The sequence below is a fragment of the Monodon monoceros genome, unplaced genomic scaffold, assembly GCF_005190385.1.
Source record: "Monodon monoceros isolate NGI ecotype Baffin Bay Population unplaced genomic scaffold, NGI_Narwhal_1 Super_Scaffold_20, whole genome shotgun sequence".
NCBI classification, from domain to species: Eukaryota; Metazoa; Chordata; class Mammalia; order Artiodactyla; family Monodontidae; genus Monodon; species Monodon monoceros.
This window is the reverse complement of record NW_021703777.1, coordinates 122,982,720-123,002,808: the sequence shown is the minus strand read 5'-3', so window position 1 is coordinate 123,002,808 and position 20,089 is coordinate 122,982,720. Positions and strand designations below refer to the sequence as shown.

At 36.2% G+C, this 20,089-nt stretch overlaps 1 protein-coding gene across 1 annotated transcript in view; it reads right to left on the bottom strand.

Annotated features, from left to right (window-relative positions):
* The window catches only part of INTU (inturned planar cell polarity protein), a 72,855-nt gene that overhangs the window by 5,160 nt on the left and 47,606 nt on the right, over positions 1 to 20,089 (bottom strand). The window contains exons 9-14 of the mRNA XM_029235922.1: positions 16,255 to 16,308; positions 9,773 to 9,835; positions 8,721 to 8,942; positions 7,648 to 8,103; positions 6,533 to 6,630; positions 2,575 to 2,764 (exon numbers count right to left, since the gene is read on the bottom strand). Coding sequence (XP_029091755.1) covers positions 2,575 to 2,764; positions 6,533 to 6,630; positions 7,648 to 8,103; positions 8,721 to 8,942; positions 9,773 to 9,835; positions 16,255 to 16,308 — 1,083 coding nt within the window. The remainder of the gene's footprint in view (positions 1 to 2,574; positions 2,765 to 6,532; positions 6,631 to 7,647; positions 8,104 to 8,720; positions 8,943 to 9,772; positions 9,836 to 16,254; positions 16,309 to 20,089) is intronic.

Sequence of the window (20,089 nt, the reverse complement as noted above, 5' to 3'; positions counted from 1 at the left end):
TTATTATTATTTTTTATACATTTATTTATTTGTTTATTTATTTATTTTTGGCTGCGTTGGGTCTTCGTTGCTGCACGCGGCGAGCGGGGGCTACTCTTTGTTGCGGTGCACGGGTTTCTCATTGCTGTGGCTTCTCTTGTTGCAGAGCACGGGCTCCAGGCGCACGGGCTTCAGTAGCTGTGGTGCACAGGCTCAGTAGTTATGGCTCGCAGGCTCCAGAGCACAGGCTCAGTAGTTGTGGCGCACGGGCTTAGCTGCTCTGCGGCATATGGGATCTTCTGGGACCAGGGCTCGAACCTGTGTTCCCTGCACTGGCAGACCAATTCTTAACCACTGCGCCACCAGGGAAGTCCCCTCATATTTACTTGAAACACCACCTCCTAAAAGAGACTTCACGGATAAAGTCTCTCTTGACTCTCCAAGGGAACGTTTTGTTCACAGCCCTACCTTATTAGTAGTTACACTATATTATATCAGCAGTTTATAGGTTTGTTTTTCCCAGTACATTAAAATCTCTTTTCCAGGGCAGACACAATATGCTATTCATCTTTGTATTCTTTGAAAGCAGCTGTGCTTGGTACACAGTAGGTGCTTAATGAACAGATTACTAATGAGTTACTAAATGAATAGATGATTTTGTAATATACTTAAAACACATATACTTAAAGCAGTATTGTCTCTTCCTCTAAAGCATACTCTAAATTTCCCACTGATCAAATCATTAGCAAACCAGTGACTCATTTGGAATATAAAGACTTTTTGTAAAGCTCAGGCCAAAACAGTGGAGTGATCCTTGATTCTGCTCTTTCTCTCAAAATACTTATTTAAGACATCAGCAAATCCTTTTGGCTCATCCTCCAAAATATATTCAAGATCCAGAGGCCACTGACTTCTTGATTTGAGAGTTTCCACAGCTCCTAACTGGTCCCTGCCTCCACCCTCTCTACTCTACAAGCTCGTTCACAGTAGCATGAGTGATCCTTTCAAAACTAAGGATCATGTCCCTGCTCTGCTCAGAACTGCCCAAGAACCTCCCATCTTCTTCCAAACAAAGCCCAGACTCCCTAATCTATTGGGCCATGCATGACCTGGCCCTGCTACCTTTGCCATCTCAACTCCTACCAGTCTTTTCCCTACTCAGCCCATTACAGGGCTCTCTCAGCCACCCTACCTCTGTGGCTTTGTACTTGCTGTTCCTTCTGCCTGGAAGCTGTGCCTCCACATCTGCCACATGGCTTGGTCCCTCACTTTATTCAGGTCTCTGTTCAAATATTACTTAACATGATCAGAGGCATCTTTCAAAATAGTTACCCCCACCTCTCAACCTTACTCTGTTTTATTACTCCTCTTGAAACTTACCCTACCTGATATATTACACTGCTTGCTAATTCATTAGCCTCCCCTGTTAGAATACAGGCTTCATGAGGAAAGAGACTTTGTTTTGTTCACTGCTGTATCCCCAGCATCTTGAGTAGTATCTGGTGTGTAGTAGGTACCTCAATATTTAAATAATATGGGGAAGCCTAATTTATATTACCAAATATTACTAAATAAGTTAATGAAATAAACCTTATAGAATCTATCAATATGTTAAACAGGAAAGGAGGAGCCTAAGAATGCAAAGCACATAGAGATATATAGTCAAACATAACATTTTGTTGAATACCAATTTCTGATAGCTCGAAGAAGAAATCCTGTAAGACAAAGAATTTTACTGCTGAATGAGTCCTAAGAGATGATATAATTCAGCTCACTCACTTTATAGCTGAGAAAATAGGAAGAGTTAATAAGGCTCAGTCCAGGATTCCTTACTCCCAGCCCAATGTTCTTCTACCTTTAAGCCTAAATTCTTCACAAATTTAGCATCCTTAGTACACGTATTGCTATGTGCATTACAATCATTCTTCAGGGAGGTTTTTTTTTGTTTTGTTTTTTGGCAGTATGATGTTTGACCAGTCACAAATAAACTTCTGCATGTTTATCCTTTTCAAGAAATCAATACTTATCTTTCCCTGCTATTAAAACTATCTAATTGATATTTTAATTGTATACAACATTACTACTTATCCAGAGGTACAATATTAAATGAAACTTCATCCTGGATTGAAAAGCAAGCAAGCAAGCAAGCAACCAACCAAGTGGCTGAATCATAACAGTATTGCCCCTACTGCTATACTTTATTCCATTTTGTTCCAAAATACCTTATCCTGCTGGTTGAATACTTAAAGAATTATCAGTTACCAAGTGGTAGAGATAACTGTCCGAGAAATGGTTGGGTCAAATATGGGAGGCAAGTTTACATTACAAACTATGTTCTACTTTGCTACAGAAGACACACAGGTCCACCGTTTCCTGAAATAGTAATCTGGGACATCAAACTCAGAATTATGAAACAAAGTTTTAAAGTTAAGTACAGTGAATATAATCCTTTGGCATTCAAGGTAGATGGAATGACTTAAAAAAAAATAAATGAAAATAGTCATTGCTGGACATACTGATTGAAGAGTTTTAGAGAGAATATTTAGAGGTCTGGAAATAAACTGGCAGAAAATTATATTTATAGCAGTGCCCTACCTCTTCAACCAGTGTCTGTTGGAAAACTGCACGAATGGAGAGACAACACTGATGGAAATTTTTTATCAGCTGAGGATGGATAGAGCCACTTAGCTGTGCCACCTCTTCGTGGGTAGGAGTAATAAAGATCCCTTGCACTGTTTCTAAAGCGACATAGTGGAAAAGTGTGTTCTCAGGACCAGATGTCAATCTTGAAAAGAAAAAAAAAAGATATTAGAAGTAAACTTAAAAATGTTGCTTCATTTTGAATGCTGTAGACATCTAATAAGCTTTTAATTACAATAGAATATTAGGAGTGTAATTAGGGAAGGGAAACTAGGCCAAACATTGAATTCCTTCTTCCTCCTTATCTGAAATACCGGCTAGGGTTATTATCAATTCCCTTAATGGAGGCAAACACTACATGTTATGCAAGGATAAATAAACACCAATTCGTTTGCAAGTAACTTAATCATCCCTTTGCTAAACAACCCAAACTGGCTAAACTCCTCTTTTTCCATGGTTGGTAATGAATAACTCAGCCCATGTCTGGGCCAGATATCTACAAGCCATAAACAAGGTATGTCTAGCGTGGACCACAAATAAAAACACCTTCCAATAAACTAAGCTTTTCAGTTAGTAGCATTAAAGTCTCTTACCACGATAGTCAAACTGATGATCCTGAAGAAAAATAAAATTATTATTACCAACTGCAAAGCTGAGTTAATATTCTAGAATACCATGGCAATTGCTAGAAGTATTCTACTACTTCTTATCATTACAGTCTTCCTTCTCTTCTATGTTCTCTTACTATTTTCACTTCTCCATTCTTCTTCTCCATCCTTTCTTCCCCTACTGAGATCTCAGACAGGCCAGCAGAACCTATAAATACTGCTTAGTTCTACCAGCAGTAAGAAGAGCTAAAGGGCAACAATAACGGCAACAGTGAAATAATGGCAATAGTTATCATATACTGAATGTCTTCTATGTTCCAGGGTAGATGCTTTAAAATACCTTAGATTTAATTCTCATAATGACCCTGTAAGATATTAAACATTACTATCCTCATTTCAACCGTGAGGAAATCAATGTTCAGAGGACTTGGATAAACTTGTTTGAAGTCACATAGCTAAGTGTCAGAGCTTAACTGACTCTGCTCCACTATACCTTGCTTTTTCCTGATTGGCAATCTTTAAATATATGGACAGCAATTCCCCAGCTGCATCTCACTCAGGCTGCTCTATTCTCATTCTAATGTCTATTAAAAAAATTCATTTAGTTGATTTTTCTTCCAGCCATAGCACAGAGGCAAAGCAAAGGCATATTTCAGCTCTTAGCCTAAATACTGCCTCAATCATCCATGATAACCAAATTCCTGTTAAGCTGTTAATTAGGCAGCAAGATCAGAATAACTTTTGATCACTAACTAATGCTCTTGGTTCTCTTTAGAGACCAGGGATAGGCAGGGAAGGAGGTCATCTACAAATTTTTCTCATACTTTTCCATAGGGTGTTTGGCTCATTAATACTGGTGGCGGATATTTTTTCAATCAAGTAAAAAATAATCAAAATGAAAAGAATTATAATTATTCAAAAAGGAAAATAATTTAAAACATACATTTTAATCCTGAGGTCACCAAATTCAAGAAAAGGTATAGAACAGAAATGATTCTTAATAAGAATCATTAATTCTTAATAGGAATCATTAATTAATAAGATTCCTATTTAGGGAAGTTTAGAATTAACATTTGTGTTAACTTCTTTAATTTTCTCTGAAAACAACCCCATGACAAAATGAGTAGGTCTAGTGCTTGAAAACCGTAAATCAACTCAGTGTATATTAACTCACTCAGTGTATAAACCAAAAGTTTAAAAATCATCAAACAAGCAATTACTCACTGGGAAGACAAATATTTGTTCAAAAAAATGTAGATTAAATCAGATTAGTTCTTCAGAAAGGTCACTCCTACAGCAGAGAATGGATTCAGGGTAGGCTGGGAGTTGGGAGCCCATTGCAATACAACCAGGTGACAGAATAGGAGCTTGATCTAGGGTAGGATCATTAGGGGTTGAATCCATGCAGAATGGATAGGATTTGGTTACTGAATGAAATGTTTTCTGTATATTATTGTTTTTAGTATGTTATATATTTTTATTTTACAAAAACAAGTACAAATTAGGATAATATATTACACACTGGTTTATATCACACTTTTAAAATTAACTACATAGTTTGAAGATCTTTCCATGTTAATAGAGAGAATAAATATGCATCTGTAGCATCCTTTTAAATAGGAGAGCCTATGATTTACATCACATATTACTTTATGCTTAATTTAACATAATTATACATTTATGTTAAGTTATAATATAAACTTAAGTTATAAAGTTGGAAAAAGAGTTTCTTTTTACTAGAGATAAAGCCCAAATAACACACATATATATTTAAAAAATAAGATATGGAGGTAATAAAAATTCAGAGCAGTGGTTTTTGTTAAATGGAAGACTAGGGTTTGTGGAAGGTATTTCAGGCTTCCAACAAAGGTTTGATTTAGATTTCCTTGATTAAAAAACATTTTTAACTATTAAAAAATTAAACATCATATTGGAAGGCATTAAATTCCAAACACATTATATCAATATTTCCAGTGTATTATTTTATGTAGACAAATTACCTTGATTTTGCCCTGACTTCAGGAAAAAGGCTTTTCCTGACAACTCTGTGAGATATGTATTTGAACTTATTATAAAATGTTTCAACGATCAAGAAGGCGGTAGCTCTGAACTTCTTTTTTTTAATGGGAATTCTATTTGTATATGTCTACTTGTTCAAATAAAAGTGTGCAATTGAGGGAATGCCCTGGTGGTCCAGTGGTTAGGACTCTGCGCTTCACTGCTGAGGGCACGGGTTCAATCCCTGGTTAAGGAACTAAGATCCCACAAGCTGCGTGGTACGGCCAAAAAAAAAAAAAAAGTGTGCAATTGACTTTTCTACACAAGTTGATACCATGCATGACATCGTAATTAAATAGCAGATGAAGCTCAGGAAGACCAGCCTGTCACCACATAACAGTGCTCTTGTTCTTGCCCAACAAGAAGTAAATATGTAACATTTCATATTTTAATAGTTAAGCTGTTAAACATGCTCCTCTCACTTAGTTCCTTTTACACCAGAATTCCCTACTTACTGTAAATTTGAGGTTTTACCTATTTTCTAAAGAGGGTGTCACAGGCTCAGTTCTCTGGCCCCAGACTCTGATCAGGAGATATGCATGGAGGAAGTTTATCAGGGAGGATGCTTGGAAACAACACCTGTGGGGGTAAGACTGAAGGACTGAGCAATGGGAGAAGTTGAACCGTGCCGCAGTTGAGACAGACGTCTCAACAGATACCACTGGGAACGCTGAAGCTTGGATGGCCTTTTAGAGTTGTCCTGAATTTAAGTAGGGGCCAAGCCTTTGTACTTACTTATCTATTAGTCATTAGATGTAGGCTACTCCTAGAGAAAGGTTGTAACCTTGGCGGAGTCAGTAAACTTCCAAATAGGACAAGGCCAGGGGAGGGACTCAGCCATGCATGAGCCATTAGCAGCCATCACTCTCAAGCACTGGGAATGAGTACCCGGGGCTAAGGACTATCTGCAAAAACACAGCATCCACCAGAGTCTAAAAATAGTAAACTCTAATGTAAAAACTAGACACACAAAAGGGAGGTTACCTGTGGAAGAGACATAAGTGGGAACTTGCATATTTTGAAGTATTACTTTGTATGCTTTTTATTTCTTATGAGTATGTTTCCTATATGTATAATGAAAGATATTAAAGAAATAGCATAGCTATTACCTTTCATATGTAAGAGATATCATAATTACATTTGTTGAATAAAATCTCTATATACTATGGAATAGCACTTTTTCATTGCAACATTTCCTCGAAGACATAGAGTTAAGTGAAAAAGAATAAAACAAGGAAGTTACTTACTTCATTGTGTTATATATATCCAATTCTTTTTCTGAAAGGTCCTTTTTCAGGTTCCCCGAATGAAATGGATTTGGAAGAGTAGACTTCTTTTTAGTGACCTAAAAAGTATTATTAAGTAGATCTGTTTATATCTGAGAATGGAATCAAACAGGAGAAATGACGTAAAACTAAAAATCCTTCTAAGAGAACTACTTACTATTTTGCAATGTTTCTTTTAAATATTTTTGGTGCCAACTTGTACTTCTTGGGTTATCCTATGCTAACAGTGACCCGAGAGCCATGTCATGGGAAGACATGACAGTTCTCCCTGTAAACCTTCTACTGGAGCCATAATGGAGCTATCACCAAATTTTGTTACAATTTATATGTATGCACACTTGTCCCCCTCTCTAGACTCTGCACTCCTCAAAGGCAAGAGCTGCGTCTTACTCATCTTTTTATCTCCTTTGTGTAGCATAGCCCTTGGCACATAGTAGATGCTCCATCAATATTTGTTAAATGGCTGAATCTTAGAGATTAATTCAGTTTCTTTTAGGAGTTGTTCAGGGCTCTTTAAGTCTATCCAAATCCTATCTTATCCTCCTCCTGTATTTCCTACCAATTTCACAGACTTGGATAATGAGTACCACCAATGTGAGTACTTCCTAAATACACCCACTTAGGGCTCCAAGAGTGCTCTATTGTTTGGAATTAGGAGATCGAATCTCTCTATCTATCTACCTATCTATCTAATTTTTTAAAGTTTCTGATTCTTTTGTTTCTACTGAACACTTTCTAGCTATTTAATAAGATCAGCCACCAAATGCCCCACAAGTAGGATGTTTTCTGTTACCACTGTGAATAGAAAAGAAAGAGCTGAACATGGAAAGCAGGATTAAAGAGTTTCCCTACTTGTAATTACTGTCAAGTAGATGTCCTAGCTGTCAAGGGGTTAATGTTTTATTACTTGACATTTTCTTCTTTCTTTGGTCCTAAATCGTTGGTTTGCCAACAGTGACTAAAACCACTAGTACAAATGAAGAAGTATCTGCCATTAAAAATTCTCTTGCAATTATAAGTAAGGACTGGAGAGACAGCTTAGCTCCCAGAACGTACACACTTGAATGAACACACACCTTAAGCAAGGCCCCACTTTCTTCTGAACCATCAGAACCCTGAGATGCTGTAGTGTGGGGACTCAGGCCAACACCTTCTCCACCTTCACAACCACTGTCAGATCCTCCACTTCTGGATGGACTGGGCTTACGTGTCTTTAGGGAATAGTCACCAAAAAGAGCTCTTCTGCATGTTGGAGAGGTTGCTACTTTGGAAGTACCTTGTAGCCTACTGAGGATAGGTGAGGTTGTTAAATTATCTAATTTTTCATGTGATCCAGCAAGAAACCAGTCAGCACAAGACAAACAGGGGGTTGCAGAAGAGGCCAGCCGTTCATTTATGCGGGAATCTATCCCTTCCAGCTGGAGAAGAGTTGTTTTGACCTGATCCACATATATACAGTCCGGTCCAGGATTCCCAACAGCTTTGGAGGCACAGCCTCCGGCTTCTAATAGTACGCACAACATATAATGTCTCTATAAGAAAACAAATTAATACAGGTTTAGCTACATGAAAATATTTGTATGTAACATGCGTATATATATTTATGAATACTAAACAGATATGGGCATGTGGCATAATCGTTGTGATGATTATTGAAAAATCCTCCCTCCCCTTCTTAGTTATCCTCAATGCTTCTTGATCAGCCGTGAAAACAAATCTCACATTGCCTTATCCTGATATACCATCAACTGCCACTTTTGGCACATGGAATTCCCTAAGGTAGCTTTCAGAGAGCCTCAATAATTAGTAGTCCTTTCATTTACAATCACATATTTATTCTGTTCTGGTTTTATATTCTTTTCATGTCTCTCTCTATTTCCCAAAACAAACTAGAAGATAAAACCTCTGTTTTTATAGAAATGGGAACAGAAGATCTTAAGAACCTGCTAAAATCTTGAGTTTCATTAATATTTCTCTATGAGTATTAAATGGATACAAAAGAGAAGAAATAAGGGCACATAACATTTTGTTTGAATACTACTATTTGACATGCTTATAATTTTAAACTATCATTTTTGTTTGTGTATTTATTTAGTCTGTAAATGGCAAAAAAAAAAAAAAATCCCAAGAAAAACTAAGGTAAACTTACCAAGCCAACAATTAGCAAAAAATACCTCCCTTCAGGTTCCTGAAAGACTTCAGTGTTTGAGTCTGCAGAAGGTTGGAGGTGATGTCGAGGAAATACTTCTCTCCATATAACCAACTGACCAATTCTTTGTTTTGCTGCTAAAGGCAGTAGGCAATAGTGGCGACAGTATACAGCAATATCAATAAGATCATCCTTAGGCAAATGACTGCATATCAAATAACCCTTGAATTTAACCACAGAGAATAAAAGTCAACTAGTGACATAAAGCAAAAATCCTATAATATAGTTCTAAGAGTTTTATAGGTATTTCTTCAGTTGGCTTAAAATATTCCAGTTTCAAATGGAATAAATGAAGACATAGTAAAAATAGATGTTTTTTTCAACTAGACATCAAGTATTTGGGATAACTTAAGTCTATAATAGGTACACTTTAGCATAAAGCAAGATCACCTCTAAGTAGCACTAGCCTGAGAATTTGGCAAAATTACCAAAGCACTGAATTCCGAAGATGAAAAGTGGAGAAGCAGGAGTCAAGGTGGGGAGAGACTTACTTTTCACTGCTTACAGTTCTGTATTGTTTGATTCTTCTTTAGATATGTTTTATATTGTGCTTAAAAATCTTTTTTAAAAATTAAAATACTTAAATTCATTTGATGTTTAACTTGCTTTACATGCAAGTCAACTACTTAATGTTAGAAAATTTACCAGAAAGATGCATAGTTACTTTCTGAAGATAAGGGAAAAAAACACATGATTGCAAAAGGAAATCAACAAAGCAGTATTGCTCTTCTCTCATATACACTTGGTTCTTTGAGTACTGTTTCTCTCTTACACATTTGTAAATGCTTTAAAATATAATGAAACCAGAAATATTTATTGTATTTGTAAATATGTAGGTACAAGTCTTGTTTTAAGATCTAATTTTATGGTATCTACATGCACAGAAAAAGAGATAACTGTATTTTTCATGTTTGTAACAATTTGAGAAAATTTACTTTAGGTCTGTTCATATAGCAGTATGACATATATAAAAATTTCAAGCTTCAACTTACCTTGTAAAATAGAGAAGAGCCCAAAATTGTATATAGCCGTCTCATGTCATAGTAATCCTCAGACTGGGGGAAAAGCCACAGTGGATTTATATATATATAAAATTTTATATATATGTAAATATATGTATTTATATATTTTCTATGATTTTTAAAAATCCTAGTTAAGCTACAACAGTTAAAATGGAAATTACATTCTTAAGTAACTTATCTCTTCTTTTGGTATTTATTTATTTATTATGGAAGTATAGTTGATTTACAGTGTTTCAGTTGTACAGCAAGGTGATTCAGTTACAAACACACACACACACACACACACCTTCTTTTTCAGATTCTTTTCCTTTATAGGTTATTACAAGATATTGAATATAGTTCCCTGAACAGCAGGTCCTTGTAGTAACTGAAGTTTTCATAGTGCCTTCTTTAGAAATCAATATACTAGTCTATTGGGGTGAGACATAAGGTACCTATATATTTATTTTTGACTGAGAACAATCTTATTTTTGATTCTTGTAAGATAATGTTGATTAGAGACATCTAAGAGTAGAACATAAGATTTGTTACCCCAAGAGGGACTGAAAGAAATCTACCAAGACAAAATGCTTCTACTGGACATCACCTAAAATATCCAATACTACCATATACTATTTTTGAAAGTACAAATTGGTACAACCTATTTGGGAGCAACTGAGCAGTATGTAAAGAAAAAAACTTAAATACACATACTCTTTGAGTAATTCCTCTTTTAGAAATCTACAGAAATACTTGAATAAGAGATTCAAGATGTTTGTATAAAAAGTTAAGAGTAGAATTTGTAATATGCAAAAACTGGAGAGAAAGTTCAACAATGGAAAATGGTTAAGGAAATAAGGTTATGTTCACATCACAGAATATCATATATCTGTTTAAAAAATAAGGTTGATCTATATGAGCAAGCACAAAAGGTTTTAGAATACATTGTTCAGCAAATAATGCAAGCTGTGGAACAAAGTATTCATTATGATCTAAGTCTTGTTAAAAACAGCACCCTCAATTATATACATGTATGTATATACATATGTGTTGGTTTGTATGGGGGTATGTATGTGTATAGAGAAGGGTCTGGAAGAATATATTCCAGACTGTAAGAACAGTTGTAACTGGGGATGGAACTGGGGGAGAGGGATGAGGAGGGAGGACATTTGTTTTTAATAGCCATGCTTGCATTTATTTTTAACCAATATGCATGCATTACTTTTGTAAGTTGAAAAAAACCCCAAAACACAACGAAACCTAAGGAAAACTGAAAACTGGAAAAAAATCTAAATATCCCTCAGTTGGGGAATGGATAAACACTGTGATATCATCATACAATGGAATACTATCAGCAATAAAAAGGACTGAACTGCTGATATAGACAACATGAATGAATCTCAAATGCATTATGCTAAGTGAAAGAAATCAGGCCCACCGTTTTTCATTTGTTTTGACTGCCTTTTTGTCAAAGATATTTCTTGTGATGCTTTACTGTCCTCATATTTAAGAACAAGGTATTAAGTTCACTGGAAGCTTTTTGAGGGTCTGGAAGCTCTGATTGGCTTCACCATAGGTAAGCTTTTAAAAACTTTTATTTTATGCATGCAGTCCAAGAGGATTTCAGGTGAGATACATTCCCTTAAGTAATCAACTGGATGTTCTTGGGTCATGGTAGTAAATGTGATTGGGGAAATAGCTGTGAATACCATTCTTTCTGTGCCCCAGAAATGTCACCCTTCTCTGGAATGCGATTAACTGGGTGTTCAGTAATATTAAAAAAGCATGAAATAGAAATTAATTAAAAATTGTTTTATTTTAATTAAAATTTTGATCATGGTAAAATACACATAATATAAAATTTACCATCTTAATCTTTTTTTTTTTTTTTTTTCCGGTACGCGGCCCTCTCACTGTTGTGGCCTCTCCCGTTGCAGAGCACAGGCTCCGGACGCGCAGGCTCAGCGGCCATGGCTCACGGGCCCAGCCGCTCCGCAGCATGTGGGATCTTCCCGGACCGGGGCACGAACCCGTGTCCCCTCCATCGGCAGGCGGACTCTCAACCAACGCACCACCAGGGAAGCCCATCTTAATCATTTTTAAGTGTACAGCTCAGTAGTGTTATGTACATTCACACTGTTGGGCAGCCAAATCTCCAGAACTCTTCCTCTTGCAAAACTGAAACACCGTATCCATTAAACAACTGTCCATCCACCCCCTTCCCACCCTCCCAACCCGCCCCCCCACCCCCGCCCCACCGCCTTCCTGCAGCCCCTGGCATCCACTCTTTTACTTTCTGTCTTTATGAGTTTGACTACTTTAGGCATCTCCTGTGGGTGGAATTGTGCACTACTTTGTCTTTTTTTTTTTAAGATTTATTATTTATTTTTGGCTGCGTTGGGTCTTACTTGTGGCACACGGAATCTTTCTTGAGGTATGCGGGATCTTTCATTGCAGCGCGCGGGCTCTTCATTGTGGTGTGCGGGCTTCTCTCTAGTTGTGGCTCTTCTCTAGCTGTGGTGCACAGGCTCCAGGACACGTGGGCTCTATAGTTTGAGGCACACAGGCTCTCTAGTTGAGGCGCATGAGCTCAGTAGTTGTGGCATGTGGGATCTTAGTTCCCTGCCCAGGGATCGAACCTGTGTCTCCTGAATTGCAAGGCGGATTCTTTACCACTGGACCACCAAGGAAGTCCCTACTTTGTCTTTTCATGATGGGCTTGGTTCACCTAGTGTGGTATCTGTCCTCTGGGTTCATCCACGTTGAGGCCTATGTCAGAATTTACTTCCTTTTTGGGGCTGAGTCATGTTCCATTGTGTGTATTTTCCATGGATTTGTCTATTTGTTTGTTCATTCATCTGTTGGTGGGCACAGGTTGCTTTCTCCTTTTGGCTGCTGCGAATGATGCTGCTGTGAATGTGGGTGTGCAAATATCTCTTCAAGATTGTGCTTTTAATTCTTTTGAGTATATGAAATTGCTGGGTCATGTGGCAGTTCTGGTTTTGATTTTTTGGGGGGCCACCATGCTGTTTTCTATAGCATTTGCACTGTTTTGCGTTCCCACCAACAGTGCATGGGGGTTCCAATTTTTCTACATCCTCGCCAACACTTGGTGTTTCTGGGGTGTTCGTTTGCTTGTTTTTAATGGTAGCCATCCCAATGGGTGTGGGCAAGCTGTTTTATGTGTATAGTTTTGGACCCTGCTTTTTCCTTAGAAAATGATCTTGAACATTTTTTCATGTCAATAGACAGTTTTCTAAACATGATTTTAATGGATGTATTATTTAACAGATTCCATAATGTGGTATTTTGTTTCCAGTAATTTTTCAGGGTATAAATAGTGTTGTGCAGATAATTCCTATAAAGAAATTTTGTGTATATCCCTGATATCTTCCTTAGTTGATAAGGTCCTGGAGGTTGAATTCCGAGATCAGAGGATATATATTTTTAACGTATTTTGCCCGATTGCCTTCCTGAAAGGTTGCATCAGTTTATATGCCTACTAGCAGTGTGAAAGCATCATCTATACTGAACATTATCAGACAAAATTACTTCAGTGTATGATCATAAATACAAGGTTACCAAGAATATGTATCAACTGATAACAATGGTTAACTCTAAGAATCGGGCTGGTTTTGATATATGAGTGGCCAAGCAAAATGCTAGATTTATGTTTGTTGTTTGTACTTTTCCCTAAAAATGTACTCATGTAATATTTGTATAAAAATACATATTTTAACTTCCTACTTAAAAAAAAGTCAGACCCAAAATATTATCTACCATATGATTCAACTTATATGACATTCCAGAAAAGGTAAAACCATGTGGACAGAAAACAGATCAGTGGTTGCTAGAGGCTGGGGGTAGGGAGAGGGACTGACTATAAACGGGCACAGAAGAATGTACTGAATACAAATTATACCTTAATAATAATTTAAAACAACTAAAGAAAAGAACACAGAATTAAAATATAAGATTAAATCTTAAATCTAATTTCACAAAAAGTTTAGAATAATCCTTCTTTTTCTTTAAATTAAGGTAAAACTCACTGTGAATTATTCTGCAAGTTCTGACAAATGTGTACATCTGTGTGCCACCAAAATCAAGGTATAGAACAGTTCCATCAATACCCCCTGCCAATTTTCTTGCTGAATATTATTCCATTGCATGAATATACCACAATTTGTTTTGTCTATTCACCTGTTGATGGACACCTGAGTTATTTGAATAGTCTCTGGCTATTAAAAATGAAGCTGTTATGAACATTTGTTTACAGGTCTTTGTACTGACATAGCTTTCATTTCTCTTGGGTAATCAGATAGGAATAGAAAGGCAGAATTATATGGTAGGTGTATGTTTAGGTTATTAAGAAACTGCCAAACTGTTTTCCAAAGTAAATGTATCATTTTACATTCTCAATTTATCAACTTTTTTCTTTTATGTACTGTGTCTTGACGTTGTATGCAAGGAATCCCAATAGGTCGTTTTCTAGCCATAGTTAGTTCCACTGCTCATTAAAATGATGTTCCATAAAGGCAGGAATTAGAGTTTTAATTAAATCTATTGGATATAGGTTCCTAAAAACCCAGATATTTGAATATTTTAGATCTAAACTGCTCCTAATGATTAGTATTTAGCTAATTTTTTTCCATTAATGAAAAAATTTATGACCTATGAAGAGTTCACCTTGCTTAAATTTCCACTATTTTTACAAACAGAATACCCTTCCATTTGCTCAGGATCTTAGCTAAGACTAAACCACCCCTTAAGCTAATATTCTCTCCCTGCATTTACCAGCAATCTGCTAAAGAATGATCCAGCCTCACTGCTTCTACTTCCTAACTTCCCATTTACTTTTTGAAGACTTTTATTACTGAAAATTTTAGCATATACAAAAAAAGAATAGTATAATTAGTTCCTATGTGCCCATCATCACCCAGCTTAAACAATGACCAGTACATAGCTAATCTTGTTTCATCTCTATCCCTCTCTCCTTCTTCCCTCTCCCTGGTGAATTATTTCAAAATCAATCCCAGATGCTATATCATTTCATCTGTAAATACTTTAGAATGCATCTCTAAAACAGAAGGACTTAAAAAAAAATACATAACCATAATATCATTACCACATCTAGAGAATTATTCCCACCTAATATCTACTTAACAGTGTTTTCATTTCCTTGATTGTCTCATAGATGTTTTAAAAATTTTTGCTTGCTTGAATCAGGATCCAAGTAAGGTCCATATACTGAAATTGGTTGATGTTTCTTGAGTCTCTTATGACTGATAGGTCTCTCTCAGCTTCTCCTAACCCCACGCCCACCCCCTCACCTTCTTCAACAAATTTATTTGTTGAAGAAACCGTCCTGTTGTGTCTAGTCTGAATTTTGCTGACTGCAATCCCCCTCCCCCAAATGGGGTCATTTAACATGCCCCTCTGCCCCTGTATTTCCTGTAAACTGGTAGTTAGACCTGGAGGCGTGATCAGGTATATTTCATAGGTGGTTTGTGTGCTTCCATCAGGAACCACATACTATCTGGCTGACTTTCTTTTTGTGATAACAGCTACTGATGATCATTGCTTAGATCCTTTAACTTACTGAGGGGAATTGAAAAATGATGGTATTCCAATTCTGTCATTCTTTCTTGAGATGTTAGGTAGACCACTTCCATAAAGAGAAACTCCCCCCCCCATCTCTATTTGGTAACCTTGAGGTATGGTTCAGATAGGAAAGGCAGATAAATGTTTGATTCTTTCTCCTTAATTACCAGTTTTCACAATAATGAATTAGTCCCTTAGCATCCTCCAAAGTTGACCAAGAACTTTCTTTTTTTCTTTAGTACCATTATGAACTCATGGACTTAGACGTATCTGATGTGCTTCAATCCAATGCAGTTATTGTCCTTATAGATGCTCAAGAGGGAGCCTCTTCAAGGTCTCTCCTGATTACTTGAACCCTAAATTAACCCTAGTACTTTTTGAAAGCTTCCTGGATGTCTGATATAACAAGATGTTGCCAGGCTTATCTTGTACACTGTCAGCCCTAAATCTGGAATCAGTCATTTCTCAAAGGAGTCTTGGTTCCCTTTAGCAAGAAATATTATTTATACACCATGGCCTGGGTGATAGTGGTGCTCTAGTGGACAGAGCTAGGAAATATATAAATAGTTTTTTAAAAAGATTAAAAACCATACTGCCAGCCAATATTACATGTGTATCCTTTCTCTCAAAGCCCGGTTCCAAACGGTAGTAATGTAATTAATCATTACGTATACATTACGTAACAAATATTTTTAACTGAACAGAAAATCTTAAGGCAAGCAAAATAGATTTTGCACATTTCAATATAGAAACCTAATGTTATGTATTCCAAGATTATTACATGCCCCCTTGGAAAATACTTAGAATAATGATTGATTCACAAAACAAGAAATCAACAATGAACCTTTCCTAAAATCCACTGCTTCTCTTACCAGTTCTGCAAAATCTGCAGCCTCCAAGTCACTCAATGCTGTGTCTAATTCCACCTATGTGAGAAAAGAAAAAGAGTAACACAAACATTTAACTCATATTACTTACTTTTTAGTAATGACCATATAAAATTGCTTAATAATTACTTGAAGAATTGAATAAATATATCTCTCTCCTTTGTGTTATTTAAGAAATGTCCCCAAATGGAACATCTTGCTTTTAAGCTTTGCGATTACAAAAAAAAAAAATTAATGTATTTTAACCTATAGGCATTTTTCAGTTAAATCTCAATTATTGCAAAATGGGCTTCGCTCTGTACTCAATGCAAACTAATTTATGATGTTAAAAAGCTGCTTTACAGTTCTGTTAGAAAAATTTTTAACATTTTAAAAATCTTAAGAGGAAAAACAATCAATCTGAATGTAGCCAGTCTATTACGAATTGTTTTAATTTTTCTATTTCCTATGTATTTTTCAACAGTTGGATTCTTGGAAAATCCAAGAATCCAACATTCTTCCCTGTCTCCCTCCTATGTTCTGTATAAAAAGGCTGTTCATCTTTATTCACGGATTAAATCATGAAGGCAAGTGTTCCCCTGGAATCTGGCACAGTTTAACCACCCTACAGAGTTATTAGAAAAATCTCTTACTTAGGATTTAGCTTTCCTTTCTATGGAATTTGCCTGAACTCTTTCATGTATTTGTCCCTCCCTGAAGCATTCAAAATTTAAAAACAGAATAAATTTAATTTGCAGTTTAATCTGTAATGCATATATATAAATTGGAAACTATTGACAGTTGAAGCTTGTAGCATATACGGTATTTGTGAAAAATAATCCTTGTTTTGTTTTTTAAGGCCAAGGCACTTTCTGCAGGACTGTTTCACAAATGTGTCTTACTGAGACGACAAAAGCTGTGGAAACATTAGTCATGCCTTTCAATGCTTTTCATATGGTATGACTTATTACTCATTTGTGACCTACTTTTTTCTGCATCTAGCAAATACTTCATGTTCTCCTTTTTGTGGCTATAGTTTCCCTTGTGAAAGACTACAGGACAAAAAGAAAATTACCTACTTGTGATTTTCGATCTCAGAGACATTAATGTTTAACAGGTTGCTATTCCTGCTACTGAACTCTACAGGCTAATATACAAGGTTACTATAATTGCTTCTTCATATTCCTTAAGAGAAAAAGTAAAATATCTTTTCTCTTTATTATTCCAGTGTATCTTAGGAAAAATTATTTTTTTAAAAACCTGACAAACAAACAAAATAAGGAAGTTCTCTGGGAAAGAAAACAGAAGTGTGACTTCATCATATACTAAACTCAGAACAAGTACATTTTTTTCCAAGTTAAAAACAACTATTTCCACCTAAAATTTACCAGGCACAAATTACCTTACACACACATATGTTTTTAACTAGATTTCTCAAGGCATAAAATTCCTTAATATTTTCCATTAGAATATATATAGTCAATAAACCCTACTATTTTTCACACAGTAAGAAATCTCAAAGGCAAAAGGAAAGTGTATGAGTTCTTTGAGTTTGCTGGTAAAACAAAAACAAAAACTTTAAGGGTTATTATGTATTTTAAACTTTACATTCATCAGAGACTTTTAGATCACTTTATCAGAAGATATCTATCTCTTTGCAAAAATATTGTTCTTAATTCTCTTAACCAGAACACAAAATATAGAAAATGTCTAAGCTATATCCTCATTTTTTCCCGTGTATTAATTCCACCTACCCAACTAAACTGTGAGCATCCAGAGGACTTTTCTGGATTCCCAAAGCACAGCACAAATCTGAGTACCTGGCACAATGAAGGCTGATCTGCATACAGTAGTGTCCAACTCAACAAGGACAAAGACAACCAGAGCTTTGGTGAGATAAGCAACAGGTATGGTTTAAGTCAAAAGATTAAAAAATATATATAGTAGAATTCACACAGTGATTTCTCAGATTGATATTCTTTTAGGTTGAACTAAAAGCATACAGTCCTTTTAATCAAATATATGTCAAATTAAGGGAAAAAAAAGCCAATAAAAAAGAAATCTGAATACAGAAGGTAGCCTTCATATGGAATTTATAAGACCAAAATAGGCTATATTTTAAATGTCTTAAACAAGAACTCTTAGAAGGAAAATAATATTTAATCTTAATATATCCAAAGTCTAAAGACTTTGCCCCTAAAAACATTAAGTACCTCTAATCTCACAGAAGAGACTATATATTTTGAGGGAAGAGATTTCTTTAGTGAAGAGATTCTGAGACAGGAGAAAGAACTTGGGCAAGATCAGACCGACAGGCCTCATGAGATGGCAACTCTGACTCACAAAAAGCGGCCTTGTGTCTTTCAGAAGAAAAAGACCCCAGAATGGGCATGAGACAGACTGTGGAAACAGTGTCTTTCTATCTTAAATGTAAGGTTATCTAGTTAAATTCTGTCTATTTTGAACACTTATGATTTCTTATGAAAACACTGATGGGAGTAGAATTATATATCTCATACTTTTAGTTTTATCTCATACTTTTTAGTTTTTATATGATTTAGGAAAATGATAATCATTGGCCTGAGATACAAAATGCAGCAGGGGGCAGTTGACAAAGGCAAGGACAAAAAAAGAATATAAGAAGGTAAAGTTTCCTTTAAATATGCTTTAACCCCTCAACTCCCTCCAAAGAATCATTATATAATAGTACTCTCACAGCTATAATTAAACTACAAAGTGCCAGGCATGATTCTAAGCATTTTTTTTTTTTTGCGTTACGCGGGCCTCTCACTGTTGTGGCCTCTCCCATTGCGGACGCGCAGGCTCAGCGGCCATGGCTCACGGGCCCAGCCGCTCCGCGGCATGTGGGATCTTCCCGGACCGGGGCACAAACCCGTGTCCCCTGCATCGGCAGGCGGACTCTCAACCACTGTGCCACCAGGGAAACCCCGATTCTAAGCATTTTATGTGTGATAACTCATAACTTCTTTATGAAGTAGGTAGTATTATTGTTCCCATTTTACAGATGAGGAAACTGAGCAAAGGGACTGATATATCTGTTTAAATTATTATTAAACTTCAAAAGGCATTTGTTTGATCATATATTGTAGAATTCCATGAAGAGCAGAATCTTGAATTGGGATATTACTACAACATAACCTGGGTTACTTCACGGGCAGGGAACTGCTATGGCATAGTGCCTCATTAATACTATTACAAATGCTGTGGCTAAATACATTATTGTTGATGAAAATGTCTGAAATGAGCTTTTCAGTCATTCAACAGTAAAGTTATTTTGGATGTACAGAAATGACTGAAGTCACATTGATAATGTTCAACCACCATGAATCGTACCTTTAGTGATCTATCTCTGGCACAGGGCAAAAGCTAATTACAAATGTTCATGTAAACAAAGATTTTGCTATTATTAATTTGTTAGCCAGTCATTTCATCTACCTAACTCGATGACCCTGCATTATAAAATCTAAATCACAAAATTCAAAAGTAAGACACACCATATAATTACGATTTCTGAAAAGTATTCCAAGTTTGAACAAAGCTTAAATGTTAAAGTAAGATGAGAGAGCTAATTTCTATTTAGAAAGAAAAAGTTCACTGCACTGAACCTCCTACCTTATCAACCAATTGCCCCTTTAACTCTTACCCATAACCCTGAAAATAACAAAAAGCCTAAGAAAAAAAACAGAGAGAGAAGATAAAGAATATAAGGCGGCCTTCCCTGGTGGCGCAGTGGTTGAGAGTCCACCTGCCAATGCAGGGGACACGGGTTAGTGCCCCGGTCCGGGAGGATCCCACATGCCGCGGAGCAGCTGGGTCCGTG